This window comes from Xiphias gladius, chromosome 22, assembly GCF_016859285.1.
Source record: "Xiphias gladius isolate SHS-SW01 ecotype Sanya breed wild chromosome 22, ASM1685928v1, whole genome shotgun sequence".
Taxonomy (NCBI): Eukaryota; Metazoa; Chordata; class Actinopteri; order Istiophoriformes; family Xiphiidae; genus Xiphias; species Xiphias gladius.
The window spans coordinates 29,371,553-29,390,715 of NC_053421.1; the positions used below are offsets into that span (position 1 = coordinate 29,371,553).

General features: G+C 45.0%; 1 protein-coding gene across 5 annotated transcripts in view; it reads right to left on the minus strand.

The window, feature by feature from the left end:
* slc4a7 (solute carrier family 4 member 7) overlaps positions 1 to 19,163 on the minus strand; it is a 61,913-nt gene that overhangs the window by 19,076 nt on the left and 23,674 nt on the right. For 3 of the 5 annotated variants that reach the window (XM_040116802.1, XM_040116801.1, XM_040116805.1), the window contains exons 2-13: positions 16,823 to 16,904; positions 15,336 to 15,476; positions 15,114 to 15,252; positions 14,363 to 14,523; positions 14,004 to 14,192; positions 7,621 to 7,739; positions 4,299 to 4,456; positions 3,287 to 3,374; positions 2,076 to 2,222; positions 1,856 to 1,959; positions 1,321 to 1,495; positions 506 to 639 (exon numbers count right to left, since the gene is read on the minus strand). In XM_040116802.1, coding sequence (XP_039972736.1) covers positions 506 to 639; positions 1,321 to 1,495; positions 1,856 to 1,959; positions 2,076 to 2,222; positions 3,287 to 3,374; positions 4,299 to 4,456; positions 7,621 to 7,739; positions 14,004 to 14,192; positions 14,363 to 14,523; positions 15,114 to 15,252; positions 15,336 to 15,476; positions 16,823 to 16,904 — 1,637 coding nt within the window. The remainder of the gene's footprint in view (positions 1 to 505; positions 640 to 1,320; positions 1,496 to 1,855; positions 1,960 to 2,075; positions 2,223 to 3,286; positions 3,375 to 4,298; positions 4,457 to 7,620; positions 7,740 to 14,003; positions 14,193 to 14,362; positions 14,524 to 15,113; positions 15,253 to 15,335; positions 15,477 to 16,822; positions 16,905 to 19,163) is intronic. The other 2 variants (XM_040116804.1, XM_040116806.1) reach the window with 1 other exon arrangement.

Consider the following 19,163-nt stretch of genomic DNA (forward strand, 5'->3'; position numbering starts at 1 on the left):
ATTCTCATCTAACTTCTGTTCCACCACGTGTTCCTGGGGTTTTCTGTCCATCTAGTATGGCCCTCACTATCAGAAACCATCTTAAGTCGAAGTAAAACAAAATTGCATTTGTTAGCAAAATCCAAAAACTACAGATCCCATGAGAGTTTACCAGCACAGCAGTGCCGGTACTTCGTCACTGCAACTTGTCCACAAGAGTAAAACTAAAAACTTCCACACGGTTCAGACTTCAGTCTCCTCTGTCCCGCTGTTATTACAGACACTTGAACTAACCACAGACGCTGAAAACAGCAATAATAAATCAACTGTATTAGACAGTTTCCTTTCTAATTTACCGACCTCGTCCAGACACGTGGCGTGAACCACACGACGCTCTGTCCGCAAACTTAAGCCCCGTGGCTGAATTTTTCTTCACGTGGTGACCAAGAGGACTAATGTTCAGCAGACAGCGCCTCCTGCTGCGGGCTTCACGTAAGCCACATTAAAAAGCCTGGAGCTGACTCACCTGCAGAACTTGTAGAGGATCTTCTCAAAGACCAGAACTGGACCGGTGCTGCCCAGGATCGTGAGAGGCTGACCGGCAAACAGAGAGTAGGCCACGCCTGTCAGAGACGCCCCAAACAGAGACTCTATGGCACTCTACCGGAGAGAGAGAGACAAGGACAGAGATTCATTTGAAAGGACCCAACTATGAAAAAATGTCCAAAAATACAAGAAACACCCTGAAGACTCAGAAAAGATAATTTCTTTAATACCTTAAAATTACTCAACCGTCTTTTTAGATGAAAATCCACATTTAAAATATTTCTAAAAATAGTCAATAAACAATGAAGTCAGTGTCCTCACTGATCCACCACAATTCTTATTTAACTTCAGCTAAAAAAAATCCTGGTACAACGTGCTTTTTATAATTTGAGGGCATAAAATAAAATGGATGATAACAGAAGGGTAAACCAACTAATAATTCACTATCGTGTTCATGTATTCCTTGATGACTAATTACATCAATTTTCCTTATTTTAAACTATTATTAGACAGTTTTGAGAACGTTGGCTTCTTTTGTTTAGTTAAAAAAGAATTATGTTTCTATGTATTTTCCTAAATGAGGTATGAAAAAAAGTTCAGCCCCGCTGAAGGCAAAGTGATGAAACTGATCATCTATGTTCTCATCTGATTTTGGGGACGACGGAGAACACGAGGACTTGCCAAACTGTCAGAGCGTTTCCTTTAAGAAGACCGCATCGAAACTTTCCCGCAGTCAGACCGTGGGTTACTGTAAAAATATCAGTGTGAGGGTTTCTCCACCAGCCCGGTCCTTACTATGTTTCCTTTGGTGGCTTCTCCCAGCAGACCTCCGAACGTGATGACGGGAGACATGCAAGCGCAGTAGAGGAAGAGGACGGACGCCAAACACTGCAGACTGACGGCGTCTCTGATGTCACTCCACAGGAAGGGAGCTTTCCTCCGAACGTCGTTCACCAAACCACCGAAAATCCTGACGGACGGAGGAGGGATTCACCGTCACACACACACACACACTTCTCTCCTTCCCTCAGTTTTGACTTTGTGTGTTGGCAGCGAAGATGAAAAACGTTGTAATAAAAAATAAAAATGTGTTTACAATTTAACCCGTAACCTGCACTTTACTCTAGTTTCCATTCAAAGAAAACTGTGTTGCTTACTTGTGGAATAAGGAAGAAGAGTGAGTTCCCAGGATAAAGTCTGAGAAGCATTTAACGCTGGTTTTTATCTGATCTAAATGAACCATCCAGAACTGAACTGAAACAATCTGAATCAGGATTTTGTGACTCAAAATCAGCACCAACACCCAGTCCCACTGTTAAGTCAAACAGACCTCCCCGTCCTCTGCAGCTCCGGTCCGGTGTGATGCTCCGCCTCCTTCCCCGTGTCAGAGCTGTGGGCGGAGCCATTAGGCACAGACGCCATCTTCCTCTTCTCCTGCAGAGACAGAGGAGAAGGCAGAGATGACCTCAGGAGAGACGGGGACATCAGAAATCGTCGCTGTCGGACAGGCTGCAGGTTCCGGTCCCGTGGTGTCGGTGCAGAGCTCTTACCTGTGACGGGACGCTCTTCGGGGGTTCGATGCGGATGCTGGGGTCCCATTCGCCTGGAGGCAGCACGGTGACCTGATCCAGGAACTCGTCAATCCCGGACAGCAGGTCGTTCCTGTCTTTCGCTTTGTAGGCGACGTCGTGGAAAATCTACAAAAGAGAGAGAGAGAGACAGATATCGGGTCTGTCCCGGATCCTCCATAGACGGGTTTCCTTTTTACGCACCGTCGAGGATGTTAGCGCAGCATTGGATTAGAAAACGTGTCTCCACAATGTCCCTACAGCCGATATTGGCACATTTTCACTATTTAGAAATAAAGCGCTGAATTACTGTTTGGAGGTGAATTTGTATGGGACAGAAAATCCTTGCATGGGATCCCTTTTTCTTTTTGTTTGTGTTTTTCAAACCAAAAAAACAAGCTCTGGTTAACTGACGTGGCTCATATTCCAGTGAGAAACAGCAACTAAACGAGGTCGTTCACTCAGTGACTCCACATCAACTGACAGCAGCAGGTTCAACTTAAAACTTAAGCTCAGACTCACTCATTCTGGTTTTTATGTTTGTATGAAAATCCAGCCGATTCCCCAGAACACGCCAGACACTGGACATCTGCCAGATAAACTACATGATACGTAGCAAAAAGCTGACAGTGGAGATGAACAGGCAGAGCGTCACTCCTGACAAACTGAGTCAAAACAGGATTTAATCAGGTTTATTGATCAGCCACACAGATCATGAAGGGAGACTCGTAACTCGCAACGTCGCCATCGGTCAGCGATTCCCAAACCGAAGCGCTGAGCGAATCCGCCTTAAGCTGTCTGACATTAAAAGTGGCGTAAAACGTGCAGAGCTCTGAGCAGATCCCGGCAGCTAACAGCTGATTCTGCTCTCTGAGCTTTTCAGATAATGAACAATTTCATTTGTGCAGTTCAAGGCACAAAAACAACTTTTCTTGTCGATCTCCTCCTGAGCTCTCAGTCCTTTTGGGTCGTTTTCAGCGAACACATCACACCGACGACGCTGCTCGGAAACCCGTCTATTCCAAACATCTAACAAACACGTCCTGTTTCCCTCCTTGGTCTTATCATGGAATTGTCATAATAAACCTTCAGCTTTCAGTCTGAGGGCTTTTTTTTTTTTTATTAGGTTGAAGCTTAAAAGTGATTGTGAAGCCTTGAATCTCGTGGTTTAAAATATTTTTCCCTCTTCTCACCTCATCCGTCATCAGAGTGGCGATGGAGCGTCCGATCTCGTGGTACTGTGGACCTTTTCCAAACGGGCCGAGCAGCAGGAAGAGAAACCTGAACAGACACACACACATACGCATTCACGGTCCAAATCTGACTGCAACGTGTAAAAGTTTCAGTTCTCAAACCTGTGACGTGGAAAAGACAGACTCGTCAACATTGGCTGTGCCAAAGAAAGGAATCTGATTTAGAAAGAAATCAAACTCGTATGTGTGTAAAACAGGCAGACCACACAGGGAGGAGTTACAGGGTGAAAGTCTCCTCTCACATACTTTTTGGACAAATCACCGAGTACATTCACATGGTTTATGACCAGTTTTTGGAGAATCCGCTGTCTGATCATATCTTATGAGTATTATGTATCTGACAACGATTTTTTGAAGTCCCCTGTCCATGACCACAATTTGTTTATTACTTTTATAATTTAAAAGCTCACAGAGCAGAGCACTACGAGTGACAAAGAAACAGGATTTTGTATTTAGTCCGGAAAAAGCCACGGAAGGAAGTGAAACACTGTTTTAGTTTAGTCCGTATTTCTCAGATCATATGATTCCAGTTTCTCGTGTCATAGGTGTGATAGATTCGGTTGTGTTCAAATGACAAAGATGTATTAGTGTGAAGAAGCATAACTGAACAGTCGCTCCAAAGACCCACCGACTCTCAGATCTGAAAAAGAAAAATCAGGTGATTTGTCACCACAGAAGTCGGGGGCGTTGGTGTTCACATCTGCACAGATGTGAACAGGGATACGAATGAACTGGCTCCGCCGGGGTTTTCTGGCGGGAAAGCAGCTGCTGATGTGGATCCAAATAAATAAGCAAACACTGAGGATTTGGAGCCTTCAGCTGCATCACATGACCTGAACCTTAACCCCCCCGTCTCTATTCAAGAGAGTGCCCTCCTTGATCTTTGACCTCTGACCCTGCGTACGAGCACGGGTTCTGATCCAGGACCAGCCCCTGTGCGTGTGCCGTTTACCTGGTGGGTACAGGGACCTCGGTGAGGCCGGTCAGCAGCACGGCGGGGGATAAACGAACGAAGGCGATGATCGGTCGCTCCAGGAAGTCGACTTCACCCACCAGGACGTTTGAGGCCTCGGCGCCGGGAGGAATCTTCTTCATGAAGTTCATGTCCACCTGAAACAGACCAACACACAGGATCAACCGCACTGTGGCCACAGGATTTAGTCACCAGGACGCTGGTTTTTCACAATGTGGCTGTAATGCACACGGCAGCCTGTGGGGGGCAGTAGCAGGACTGGAAACGGTTTCTATGGTTACTAAGAGCGGGCAGCTGCGGGTCTTGGTTTCAGGTAACAGCAGCAGGTTGAGCCTCGGTGCGAGTTTCTGCTGATCTGATACGGAGATCGGATCAGACTAAAGTCACCGATTTTCTCTCATGTTTGTTTCAGTCTGGTGTCCAGAGCCGTGACTAACCATTATTTATTATCCATTATTATTGTTTTGTCTATGAAATGTGAGAAAACGGTGAAAGCTGCACATCACAGTTTCAAAACGAGACAATATTTGGTATTTTTGCCTTAAAAAGGCACCGAGATGATTAACTGGTGATGAAAATAGTTGCAGATACTTTAATCAATGAATCACTGCAGCTCTAGTTCAGTTTAGATGATGGATCTGACAACACATTTGAATGACTTTGACCACTCTGTGGGGCTAACCTCAAACAGCGTCTAACCCTGCAGGATTGAAGCCACAACACCAGAACTGCTTATCTGGTCTTTTTCAGTTTAAAGGATAAGTCTAAAAGTTGTAGATATTCAAATTTCTATTTCCGTGGGCACTTTAGGGACTTGTCCGTCATCTCCATGTGATACGACCTAAAACTCCAGAACAGCTACTAAAAACGGACCTTGTGGTGAGATTAATTTGTTATTTCTGATACACTCTAATCAGATTTTTAAACTGATATCGATATTTGCTTTATTATCCAGTAACGTTCAAATGAAAATCAAGAGCCAACACATCCACCGGGATTCTGATTCTCCTTCACACGACAACCTTTTACATCAAACACTGAAACAATACGTCTGATGAGTCACACTGAAGTCAGAGACCAGCCTTAAACACTTCACTCAACACCACAAAACCACAACAACAGAGTCCAAACACAGACGTACACAGCGCACCACCACGATGAGTCACAACACAGGCCACTGATTGGTCGACAGCCGGTGATTGACGGGACTTACGGCGGGTTTTCTGCCGGCCGCTGGCAGCAAACATACACAGTCGCAGTCCTGCTGAGAGACAAACCGGTCATCCTCCAAAACACAAACAAAGCCCCTGATTGGTTCCTGCAGGTTCACACTGACCAATAACCACAGTCTAACCAGACTTTATATTGGCTTGTATTTTGTAAGGGTTGGGGATTTGGACCAGACCAGACCTCTGAATCACTGGCCACGCTCAGATCTGTTCAGAGATCCGGATGAGTCTGGTGTTGTGCTGACCGACGGCCGTTTCCTGGTTGAAAAACAACTGGCCAGTCTGAGCTTCGTAGACGGGACTAAGCACGGGGACGTGGTCTTCCTGCGCCAGCGAGACAGAAACGCTCGCCAGCGTGGATGAGATGTTTGCAGCCGTAGAAGTTGTTACACGTCAACTTACAAAAATAACAGCGGTGACAAGCGTGGCGTTAACTGCTCCTAACAATCTCTGAGGCCTCTCTTATTTAGTGTTCATATTAATGAAATTGGCCAAACCACTTCGAAAGGTGACTTGTCATCTCAATGCTGGTGATTAAGTCACGTGCTCATCAGCTCCTACTGTAGACGAAGCATGTGACTGTCTGCAGTCTGAGCTCAGTGAGCTTAGTCGGACTTTAAACGCTGTCCCTTACAAAAAGTCACAGCCTCGACATCATCAGCAGCTTTTAGTCGCTTGAAGTGGTTTCCTCTTACGTACCTTGGTGTTTTAACTGAAGATTCTTTTGTTGACAACCTCGTCAAAAATAAAAACAGACAGGAAGTTGGATTTTACCTCGGAAATCTTTTAATGCGGGAAACCACTGCGACACTGTGCACATGCGAGCGATGCTGCCATCCCACTGGTGGTTCTTTACGAGGCCAGTTTGTTATCGGACACCTCAGAACTCTTTCCTAGTCACTGTCCCAAAGACTCAGACTGAACTTGAAAACTGGAAAAAGGCGCTCAGGTTTGCTGCTCCTGCTGCCTGGGGAGGAACTTCTGAAAGATTTCAAACTGAAGGAGAAAATAACTTAGAGAGATCTTAGCTTCTAGAGAACCGCTCCACCGGTGCCTTCCTTATCTTACTTAACCATAATTATTTTGCTCGGTAATGCAAATTGAATGTAAATGTGAGATTGTGTTCTCTATTGTCTTCAATTTTGTGTATCGATGCTGCTGTTTTGGCCATGTCTCTGTTGAAAAGGAAATCCGGGATCTCGGTGGGAGTTTCCCCGGTTAGATAAAGGAAACTGAGTTAAACGGAAATGTCCATCTGAAAAGCTGAAAATGACAGGATGGATGTGTCAGTTGCTGCTGATCGGTCGAAGCTAAATAACCCCGGTCCCAGGGTTTCTTTAGCGCCTAAATCATTTATCCACTAACAGAGGAGAACAGAGACACCTTACTTTCCGAACTGTCTTCCTCAGCCTTACACAGAAGGGTTTAACAAGAGAAACCTGAATCAGGCTTTTTCCCCTTTTCTCTAAGGTATAATAGCTTTCAGCAGTGCAACACAATTATTTTAAATTTAACTGGAGCTCCTTCACAGTAAAACTGTGTGTACATCTTCTTGGTCTTACTGCGGACTACTGCTGCACCAACAGCTCTACCCCGCAGAGGATTTCCTCAGCGTCCTGTCTGATTTCACTTGTTTTACGGCTCCGATTCAGTGGCAGTAGTTCGTTAAGGTCTTTTTACTGTGTCAGGGAACAGCAGCTCTGGAGCAAGACTCTGGACCGGACTGTGTCAGACAAACCCTCCACCTGCAGACTGAAATCTGCCGACAGTGCAAGGAGGACAATGTTGCACGTCAACCGATAAACTCGGGTCCCATGGAAAGATAATTGATATAGTGTTTATTAATACAACAAACCCAACGAGAGCAGTGCCTCGTGGGAGCTGTAGTTGTTGAAACAGATGGGCAGGAGTTAAGACACAGTGTCACCACATGGTGTGAGCGTCAGCCTGTACTGTAATGTTTTCAACTCACTTCAGCAGCAGATGCAATATTGACTTTACCTTTGTGCAACTGTAAAATAAGCGGTCAGTGAGACCTTTTAGTGACCCTTGATGAAATGTTGTATCGTTACCTTGCTGAAGCCCGCGGTGCTGTTTTCCCGGCTGCCTCCGTTGCCGCTGTGGATGCGACTCTCGCCGTTTTTGCTGATGTCGAGGTTTCCTGGAGCCGAGTGAGGGGACGCCAGCAGACCTGCCAGACATGGAGACACGGTCCGTTTACACAACGGACATTAACGCATCTACACGGAGTTTCTAGCTCCCCCCTTTCATTCCTTTGTTTTTATCTACTTCATTTTCATTGATATTTTCAGGAAGTAAGAAGGTGTTGACTTGGGAACCGTGCTACTACAGAAAAAGGGTCTTTCAGGGACGTGTGGAAGGAGTTCCATCTTGTAGCCACATACAGTATATACAGTCAATTTTCTCCAGTTTCTAACATGTTGATCAAAGTGTTCAGTCCTACGCTAAAGCCTCCTTTTTCCTTACGCTTTATTTCATTAACAAGAGCAGTCCAGTCGTCCTTGTTGGACGGCCCGGCTGCAGCCATTTCCATGTGACGACACTATTTTAAAATATTTATTCATTCAACTTGACAATAGAGCAAATCAACGGCTATTCCAAAAATGCTTGTTTCTTTTGTAATCTTTTGATGATATGGAAAATTAAAAAGCAAGCCCAGAAAATATAAATATAAAATATAAATAAATATTTCTTTTCCTAAAAGCCAGACCGCCTCCAGCATTCATCCTGATAACCTCAGTGAATAAATTTCAGTTTTGGAGTCACACAATGTTATATCAAATTCTTCCACCTGAGCTCTCTCTGAGACCTGCAGTTGGTGGTCCCAGTCGTCTTCAGGCATCTCCAGGCCTGATTCTTTCACCCACGACCGGCTGACAGTCAGTAATGTATTTCTTGGAGTTTTGTATGCTTACGTCCTCATTTGAACTGCGGGTGGGGACATCCTGTGTTTGGACTGAATATTGACTGGAAAATCCATTTGTCCCAATAACCACTGTGAGCTGAATTTATAGGTAGCAGAGAGAAAAAGTTAGAAAAGTTATCCCCAGGTGGTAAAGAGAATGTGACATGTCGGCGTTGTGTTGTGCAGGGTGATTAGATCGGCATAACGGCCGCTCCCGGCGCCTGCTCTCCGTGTTTACTTTCAGTCAGACTCAGAGACGAGTGTTGGAAGGATTCATGTCGACGTGCTGATTATGTGGAGAGCTGGAGGAGGCTCGTGCAGCGTGCCCTGATGTGCGCCGTTTCCCCGAAGCTCTTAAACGGAGGTGACGAGCTCAAAGTTAGCCTGACATTTATGGGAAATACATGAGGTTGAAATAAACTGGAATTATCCTTAATGTTTTTATTGTGGTGTTTCTTTGTTGTATATGTTATAATGCGTCTGGGACAAATTTTGTGATTTGGCCTTTATAAATAAAATTGTGACAACAGGAGTGTAAATTTCATCACAGGGATTTTTTTTATTATAATGTGTCCTGGTGCAGCTTTAAAAGAGACATGGGCTGATTGATTGTTGAGGCCGGGTTAAAGGAGGTTTCACAGCTGGGAGTCGGAGCTGAAGCTGCTGACTGAAAGCCCACGACTGCAGAACAGACGACACTTGAACCTGAGAACACACGAGACCGAGGAGACACCGTCGGACACGTGTTACCGTTTCTCTCACACACAGTTAGACAGCCGCGTTTCCAGTTACAGTCCAACAGTCCGGACATCCAAACCCAACGCTAAATGTCACTCTGCGTACCAACAGAAACTCTATCTGACTTCAACCTTCTGAGCTTCCCCTTAAATTCCCCCTCAAATCTTTAATTGTAGAAATGATCCCACTCAGTCTGACAGTGTGACATTCTGCATATACTCTATTCTATTGAATAAGGTTAGTCCAAATAATGTGGGGCAGTAAAGATGGAACCACTGGAAAGTACTTGAGAGGTTTACTGTCATACAGATGTAAATCCTGCTTATTTCTGAACATCAATTTTTAAAGATGTTTAAGTAAAATATTGTTATAATGTGACTTTTACTGATTTGGCTGAACAATGAATTAAGTTAATAAACCGATATTAGCAAAGAATTACTGAGGAATAAAATCATTCTAGATGTTTTTTATTTCGGTTTAACGTTTCCCATTTACGCCTCCAGCAGTTCATTTTCCATCGTCCGGTCTTTCCTGCTGAGATGCATTTGTCCTCTCGGTATCTGACTGAATCTTGACATAAATGATTCTCGAGGTCTTCTCGCCTTGTTCCACTGGAGTCAGCATGTCTCTCTGCTCTGTTAGTCATCACACTCGCTGGTTGTTCCTCTTTATTTGGACTTTTTTAAACCTGTCAACTTCACATGAACGGTAACTCAGTGACGCGTCAGCTTCGTTCACCTCTACACATCATCAATAGTCCGAAGGTGAAGATCATCTCTGTTTACGGCACGGAGGATGATGACGATCCGCAGAGCAGAGAACGGGTCAGATGGTTTCCATATCCATTATGAAAAGGAAGGCTTTACCTCTGATATGCAACAGGTCACTCTGGGCTTCTTAGCAGTTTCCTAAATGAGAAACTGCCTTGTCAGGGTAGTCGAGATGTGTCGATCTGGGGAGTGAATGCAATAAAACTGCTGCTTTTCTGGAGACACGCATTGATTCTGGGAAACAGGACGATGCTGTATCCTTGTAACTTCAGCTACTGTCACTTGGGCCCTTTAGACCGGACAGATGCTCCTTTTTTCAGCTATTTCATTGCAAAATTTTAACAATCATACTACTACTAAAAATAAAAAAAGGGGGTTTTATTAGCATTTTTCACAGAGGAGGCACAGACTTTGCTTTGAATAGTTATTGTTCTACTACCTTGCAACCAGATTCCTTTATTATTGTCTTCAGGCAAACCGAAGCACTGTCATTTTTCATGTATATAAATCTCGGTTAAGCGGGTTCTGTTACCGCCTTTGCCTGAAGTTGTTAGGATATAAACTTGTGTTCTCCTTTCTCATGTCTCTGCGGCGTGGCATCCCGTCTCATGACGGTGTGGCTTAATAAATCAGAAGGTTTTAGTTCACAGACAACTGGAACCGTTGACAGCTGACTGGCTCCTAAAAGTGCTTATAAAACCTCACTCTGGTTGTTCGGCGTTTGTTTGGTGCTTTTCTGAGGCATAAAAATGAAAAAAAAGGAAAAGAAAACCATCTGTAGTTGTTTTCCAGCTGCTCCTCAAGACCTCACTCAAAAAGGGAGTAATTTTAGTTGACATGCTTTCATTTCAAAGTGCAGACTCAGCAGATTAGTGTTTAGTATGGAGCTCGGGGGGGAAGCGGTTCACGCCGCGCCATGCCGGTATTTGCCTGTGTGACTATGAGGAAACAGCAGGTCCTGACTGGAGAGGTGGTCCCGTTTGTCCTCCATCCTGAACGCTTCCGCCTTCTCTTCCTCCTCTTCAGGGGGGTGAACCCACACCTCAGGAATCCCTCCCCACACCCCCTCCGGAGCGGAGCGGCCGGGGGAAGGAGCGTCGAGGAGGGAGTGGGTCAGGCTGCGAGGGGAGCGCTGGGAGAGGTGGCGGCCGTAACCACCCAGAGCGGAAGCGGTCTGACGTGAAGAGGTGAGGCTGGGGAGGAGGCGTCCGAACAGGTCGGAGATACGAGGGGACGGAGGAGAGGTGGAGGTGTCGCACGAGGTGACGGAGGAGCGACGGAAGAGGGAGAGGCGAGAGGAGGAGAGACCCTCCCCTGAAGAGAAGAGAAGGAAGGAGAAAGTGACGGGACAGAAACATCAGCAGAAAGACTGATTGATGCTCGGACTGACCGACAGAGAGAATACACCAGAACCTCATGTCAACATTCAGATACCGGTCAGACTCAGGAGACCCCTGACGGACCAGTCACTCAGTTCCAAGCACTTATTTATAGGAGCCTGGTCGATGGATCATCGAGGATACACCCATGGAGCGATTATGAAACAATGGGCCCCAGGGAAAAGACGTGCAAAAGGCCCCCAACCCCTCCTACATGAGAGCAAGACCCCCAGACTGAGAGGGACAAATGACACCTTGGGGACGTTTTGCGTCTCTTTGTAGTTTTTGTATGTCTCACTTTGTAGCGGTTTGACTTTCCACCCAGAAGCATGGACAGAAACTCCAAACTGAGGCTGTGGTCCAGGGGCCCCAAGGGTCAGGGGCCTATGCCCGGTTGGCCCAGTCATTAATCCGTCCATGGATATACCTGACAATTGAACCTTCTCACAGATGTATCAATATCAGTGTATATGATCAGTAACAGTAAACCTCGGCAGAGAAAAGACAAAGATGTACGAGGTCTCATTACAGAGTTTGTCCACCAGAGAGCGCTGATCAAGGTTATTTTCACACTGAAAAGACTGAATATCCAAGTCACTATTCTTTGAAAGACGGGTTTAACGGATCCTTATCAAAAGTCTTTGTTACGTGTTTATGTCAAATAATAAACGAAAAACAAGACAACATCACACTGACAATGTTACTGTTTCTTCTGCTTGTTTCATCAGATTTAGCTGCAATCAAATCAGTAAATTATTTTAATAATTTGTTTTTTTAGAACTGATAGCTGTTCAGTGTGTGCATGTCTATCTATGTGTCTATGCGCTGTTACTGTTGTGTTCTTTTTTGTCAATGAAACGTGATTTTTCAAATTAAATTTTGCCGGATTCATATAAAACAGGTCCCTCTGTGCATTTGCTTTCTGCTTTTCATTATCAGATGGCTCCATTTTTTCATATCATTTCCTCTGAACTCTGATCAAACGGTGTGAAGTTATTCACCGATATTTACTGGGTCTTATGGGAACTTGTGAAAAACTAGTCTTTCCTGAGACAGAACTAAGTACGTTTGTCGTGACTTCCTGAGGTGCAGGCAGGTGTTAGCGATGAAGCACTGCTGTTAGAGATTTAGAAATCTGAAGCATTAACTGCCATATCGCTCACACACACACACACACACACACACACACACACGTCTTCTATCTGAGGGGTTTCATGTCTGGTCTCTGCAGACTGACCTGCAGGTTTCAACAGGATGGAGCTCCAGGTTACATCCCCTCCAGCAGCACAATTAAAACATCACTCACTCACAAACAGGATCTATGAGTCCAGATATTAAAACGCTGACGTGTCACATGGCATTAGCTGGTTATTAGCCCGCAGACTCGGCAGGTCGGGTCAGGTTAGCGCTGACCGGCAGGAAACAGACCAAAGTACTGCACAGGGCAGCGACAGGCTTCCGGACTCCCGGTGAGTATTAACCTTTATTAGATAGCTGTTCAGGTCACATTCCTTTTTGAACTGCAACAGTCATTCACAACACAAGGTTTTCTTTAGTGGAATAAAACCGAAACACACTCATGCAGCGGCAGCAGGCAACTCTCTACTTAGAAAACATTTAATTCGACCAAACGACGACAATAAAACTAATCACCAACTGTCGGAGAAGATGAAGTTTGGGTCAAAACTCAAATCAACGACCTCCTTCACGTGTCATTCGCAAAAACACTAGGGTCTAGGAGCTCGACGGCACGCCGACACGAAGCCCGGCGCCGATGAGAGAGCTGCCCTCTTTTCACTCCGTTACCTCAACCAATCAGGACGAGTAAACTCTGAACTCTGCCCGACAACAGATGACTGAAACAAATACCACTGAAGAAGTTCTTGAAAGCAAAAACGGCAGAACGCACAGCAACGTGGGAAAGAGGGAAATCGCACCCAGACATCTGGATGGAACATAAAAATGTTTCAGAAAATTTGTCAAAATCATAGGAGACAAATTGTCACACATCAGTTACATGTTTTCATAGAAATGTGAAAATATTGTGACCTGAGAATGATCAGGTTCTATCTGAAAATTGACCCAAAAAAAGTTATTCCTGACATTATTCTTACAAGTTATTAACATTTATTTATATTTTTTAACACCGAACCTTTTAATGACTTAATGCTAACTTACCCCTGCTCCTAAGTGGGTTTGTAACTGTTTATAGCTCCAACATGTTGGAAGCCCCGGTAAAAGCTAGTAAGTGGGACTTGAGTTGGGACTGTTCATAACGTAGAGCAGACAGAGGGACAGTAACAAACAGAAAAAATGAAGAAAGAGAGAGAGAATCAGCATAAATACGAACTTTTAAGCGTCACTGAATCATTGTTTGCGCTCAAATATGCGACGTCCTAATTCCCGGCAGCGATGAACACACTGATTTTATGTATTAGAACAAAGTCAGACTGAACTGTCCTTTTGTGTATAGAAAATCACAAGGTCACGATATGTCACAATGCTCAGCAGACACATCAGAGTGCTTCCTTGGAAAGGAGGACATCATCCACCTGGGAGTCAATGAATCAGACCGTCCTACACATCTGCAGGCAAGTGTTTAAAAACTCAACCTCAGAATGACAAGAGCGCCGCGGTCTCACCATTACGTTCCAGTAAATGGGGGTCGGAGTGTTTCTTGCCTATGTCTGCGAAGGATCGAACCAGCGGGATCCGGTTGCTCAGCTTCTTCTCGTTCTGGTGGTGGTGACGTCTCAACATGGCCTCCCTCACCTTCTCTCGAACGTCCTCCTCCAGCTGACCCGACGCCAGCATGCTGTCGATCACCATGTCTGCACGGGAGGGGGACACGAGGTTAGCTGATGAGGTACGTCTTAAAAATGGCACAAACTTCATTAGCACTCTTTACACATTTCGCACACAGGAGCACATCAGCTGCGGCAGTTCGGTGCTGATGCGGCCCCTCTTCAGAGACGCGACCGGTGCCGGTTAGCGCGCTGACCTGCGATCTCCTCGATGGTGTTGGCTCTCATGTCGAGCAGCACGGTGCCGTTCAGGATGCAGGAACGCAGCTCAAACAGACTGTGCAGAGACAGCGTGGCCACGTAGGGTTTACTCCAACGCTCGCCACCGTCCTCTACGTCCTCCTCAAACTTCAACCACCTGAACGCACAACACACACGTTTAAATAATGAGTACAGGACAAAGTTGAGGAATCAATCAGACATTTCCAGGCTTTAGAGACTTCTTCAGCCAGATTTCCTTTGCGTCGGATGTTCCGACTGACGAAAGGGGAATTTATTTAGGTATACTACATTCGGCAACACTTGCTGTTCCAGACTGGAGTTTCAGGTCCTATCTACTCTAGAGGTTAAACACGATGTGAAACGTTGGGTCATGTTTCTCACACGTTTCTCCTCGTCACCGGAGCCTGGCTCCTGATCTGAAAAGGACCAGGCGTGAAAAAAATAAAGAGCAAAGAAGTGTGTGCAAATCCAGTTCGGCCACACAGGTGTTATGATGAAAAGAAAACATAAAAGTGAATGAACATAAAGATGAAGTGGTGTGTTATTCTAAACAGAAGAACAGGCGTAAAGATCACGTAGGACAAAACTGAGCCAACATTTTATCGGCATCTAAACATAACGTTTTCAAATCATAAAATAAAAATAAAGGTTGGAGGATTATACAATAAGACGAAGGCTGGAGCGTCGTCCTCAATAAACTAAACAGAATTCGGAGTGTGTCCTCGCCTGGCTGTCTCCTTCCACTCCTGGATGTCTCCGTCTCTGAAGGCCAGCTCATCCAGCTCGGTGAACAGGTCGTGGGGGATGTGTTCCTCATCGTCGTCCTCCGTCCCAAGGATGAACTGGACTCTCTGAGACGGCGTGTCTGCGGGGACAAAACACACTCATCATCGTATCCTCTGCGTCTCATCCTCGGTGTTAAGTACTGTATCCGAGTCGGAGCCGGACCGTTTGTGGGCGACTCTCGTCCGTCCTCCCGGTCTGAGCGGTCCCGTCGTTTCCGGTGGTGTCTGTGTCCTCGATGACGGTGTCGCCTCCGGCTCTGACGGCCCAGAGGAACGTGAACCCCGACGTACACCGCCCTGTGACCTGACGGAGGGAGGGGGGGGAAAAAACAAACCCATAAAACCCATCGAAATACAGGTGCATGTTGATACTTTAACTTCTGATGTAGACGATATCAAAAACAAATGAAACAAACAGTGACCATAAGTGCTCATTTTTCCATCTTCCCCATGCATATGAAAATGAACAGGAGGTGCGGAAATAGTTCTCTAACACTTTGATCTACAAAAAAATGTATGGTTCAAATTATGTCCCAAGCCAGTTTTGATGCTACAGGATAGAATTGAAAAAATCGGAACCTGTTTTAACAAAAATACTCACATACGTAAGTCAAAAAGTTTAGCGTTTTTTTAGCGCTACTATAATACCGATTTCCTAAAGTGATTTTACTGTAAGAGATCCAGGATAAAAGGTGGAGCTTATTCTCCAGTCGCTGCCAACTGGACAATAAGCTCCACCTCCAGTATTTTTGTCCTCTTCTCTGGTGGTTTAACACCAGAGAAGAAGAGGACACGGCGAGACGAGGTCCCTAAAAGAGCTGCAGTCAGAGCTCAGACGATGGAAAACCATGATGGAAATCTGACGTTTCTGCTGGTTCCATGTGTTGATGTGAGGAAGGTTCCAGGCTCCTCGCGGCTCCTCACAGACCTGATGGTTTCCTCTCTTCGCTGGAGGCGACGAGTGACGTTTAAGTCACATGATTCATGGACGTCAGCGTTTATTCACTAAGTCTCTTTGATTTTTATCCACAAAACTTTTACACCTGAGACGACAGGAGACATTTTATTACCTTTTTTTTTAATTTATTTTTTAATTTTCAAGTGTTTCCAGTCAGGTTGAAAATGCACATAAAAGGATGCGGATGGAGACGCGCTTAGTGTCCAGGGAAAAATAAAGACAACCTAACAAACCTGCTCTAGACTTACTGAGAATCGTCTGCTCAGACAGTATTAACCCTGAACTGTATCTCTGTCCTGATCAGGGTTAGGGTTTTGGTATTCTCTGAACAACATCCATACTGGTGCCAATAGGAGTTTCAGTATCAAAAGCAAAATGATCATTTTTCTAGTACTTTACTTTTAGAAATACGACACTTTTTCATTTCCTTTCCTTTATTTATGCCATCTGAACAGGATGTGTGTCTAAACTAAGCCAAAGTTCCAGATTTGGATCTGTAAATCTCTCTTGGCTTCCCCTGCTTAAAAATGCAGAACTCTGACTGACTCTCTGTAGCAACAGAAAACATGTATAAATATGGTTGAGTCGTTTTTGCTACTTTCTGTTTGACTGTAAATACGGACAGAGGCTATTTTGCAACAGTGTGTGTGTGTGTGTGTGTGTGTTTGTGTATGTAAACACTGAGGACTCACTCTCCAGTTCTTCCTTCTCAAAGTTGGTGTGGAGGGTGGAGCTGGTCTTCCCCTGGTCCAACACCGCCTCATCGTCGTTCCCCTGCAGCACACACACACACACACACACACACACACACACACACACACACACACACACACACACACACACACACACACACACACACACACACACACACATCAATAAGAACAAAAGTGGTTTTATTTGTCAGGAGGCCCTAAGTCCTCAGACACACAGCATTTGTCCTTCTATACTTTTGAGGACCGCCAGTAACATCTAACAGTTTTACAACATTAAAGGAAAAGTGCAGAGGAGGAAAAAAACAAAAAAAACACAGCAAAACCAGAATATTGCATGTGCTGATGTACATGTGCATCATAATGGTCAATAGAAGCATTTAGTTGCTGCTGAAAGTAATAGCTCATATCTCATCACAACACAATTTTCAGGTTTTTAATTGGAAGTGCTCCCGGATACTTTTATAATCATTTTACGGCGTTAAAGTCAAGGCCATCCTAAAAGCGCTCAGGTAATGTCCTCGCTGTCTGTCAAAGTCCACCCCAGGGAGATTTCAGCACACTGAAGTCCATGCTCTCTCGAGTCCAACAGAGAGATGGACGAGGGTTAGCCGCACAGGACCCACGCAGGACCCAAGAAGGAACCACCGGGTTTCAGTCCAGCCAGGCTCATCTTCAGGCGCGTGGCCCATGATGTTTAAAAGTAAATGACCCGCTCACACAACGTCTTAGATTATGTCAAGTTTGTTAAAGAAAAGTTGCATCCTGCTTGTGAACTGGCTCGTCAGTCTCTTGCCTCTGCTCTGTCCAAAATAAAAGGAAAGACAGACGAGAAAACCATGTTGAGAAAGTTCCAGGCCGGTGATCAACTTTTGGTTTGGGTACCAGTCTGTGGTTCCAGCTCACAGCACGATTTCTCTGGTCCCCGTGACGTTAATCCAGTTAAGTGACAGCAACTACGTTACTATGCGAAGTGTTTCATGTAAACATGTTAAAGAGTCACTCCTCTCGTGACCATGAAAAACTGAAGCCAGTGTGGTAAACTTAAAGGTTTGGGGTGGACCTTTTTTTTTTGAACCACTAGTATTGCTATAGAGCAGTTTTTTTATGAGTGAGTTGCCGTTTTGATTGTATGGACACACGATGAAGCGCCGCTGGCTTCACACTTTTCAGGGCTTTATATTCTTGATTACAATTTAACTAGAGCTGCAACTAATGATTATTTTCATTTCCGATTAAAGTGACGTCTCCAAACAACAGCCCAAAACCCAAAATATTCAGTTTACAGTCATTTAAATCCTCAAAATTCTGCAGAAGCTGAAACCAGCCAGCAAATGTTGGGCATTTTGCTTTAAAAATAACTTAATGAAATGATTAATTGATTAACAAAATGGTTGCCCATGAATTTACTGTGGATTGACTTATTGCCCTAAATTGAACTTATTACCTCCACCAAAGAGGTTATGTTTGCATCCGTCTGTCTGTCTGGTGGTTTGTTTGTATCCATTTTAGCAGGATTACGCAAAAGGTACCGAACCGGTTTGCACCGAATTTGCTGGAGGGATGGGGTCCGGCCCAGAGAAGAACCGATTACATTTCGGGTCAGATCCGGGTAATTTACTATGAAGGTGAATGTTTTTTCTCTGAAGTCTGGTTTATGTTGTTTGACATTGGCCTTGGCGGAGGTATGCACTGTACTGAGTGCCATTCTAGTTTTTAAGTTGTCTTAACTGACCATGACCCTCAGCGTCCCCAGCTAGAGTCTGGCCAGAGACCTTTGTTGCATCTTGGCTCCTTATCTTTCTCTCCTCTCTCATTCCCCGTCATCTCTCTACTGCCTGCTCTTTAATAAGCACAACACAATGCCAGCTCCTCCTGCTCACATGTCAAAGTGCAGTCAAAGTTTGAGCCGAACCCCAAATTTGGTCCCCATGTGTCACTTGGGACAAAAGCATCCACCAAATGACTGATGTTTCCTGCTATTGCTATTCCTGTTATTTATTTTTCCAAACTGTGCAAGCGTTGACACCCTCACACCGTCTGACTGCCCGGGGCCAGTGGGAACCGCTGGGACTCGTCAAACTGCCGTTGCTTATGTGAACAGGAAGTGTCTGATAGCTGGACGAGGACCGTCGCAGCAGGGACAGATCCTGCAGCCGGTGGGACTGAGACAGCGCAGGGGGAAGTTGCACAGAAGGAGCAAATAAATTAAACAAACATGACAGAGTGAAGATCATCTGAGAGTGTTTACTATAACTATGAAATTGAGGAGGATGACACACACACACACACACGCGCGTTTGTTTTTCTATCTTTGTGAGGA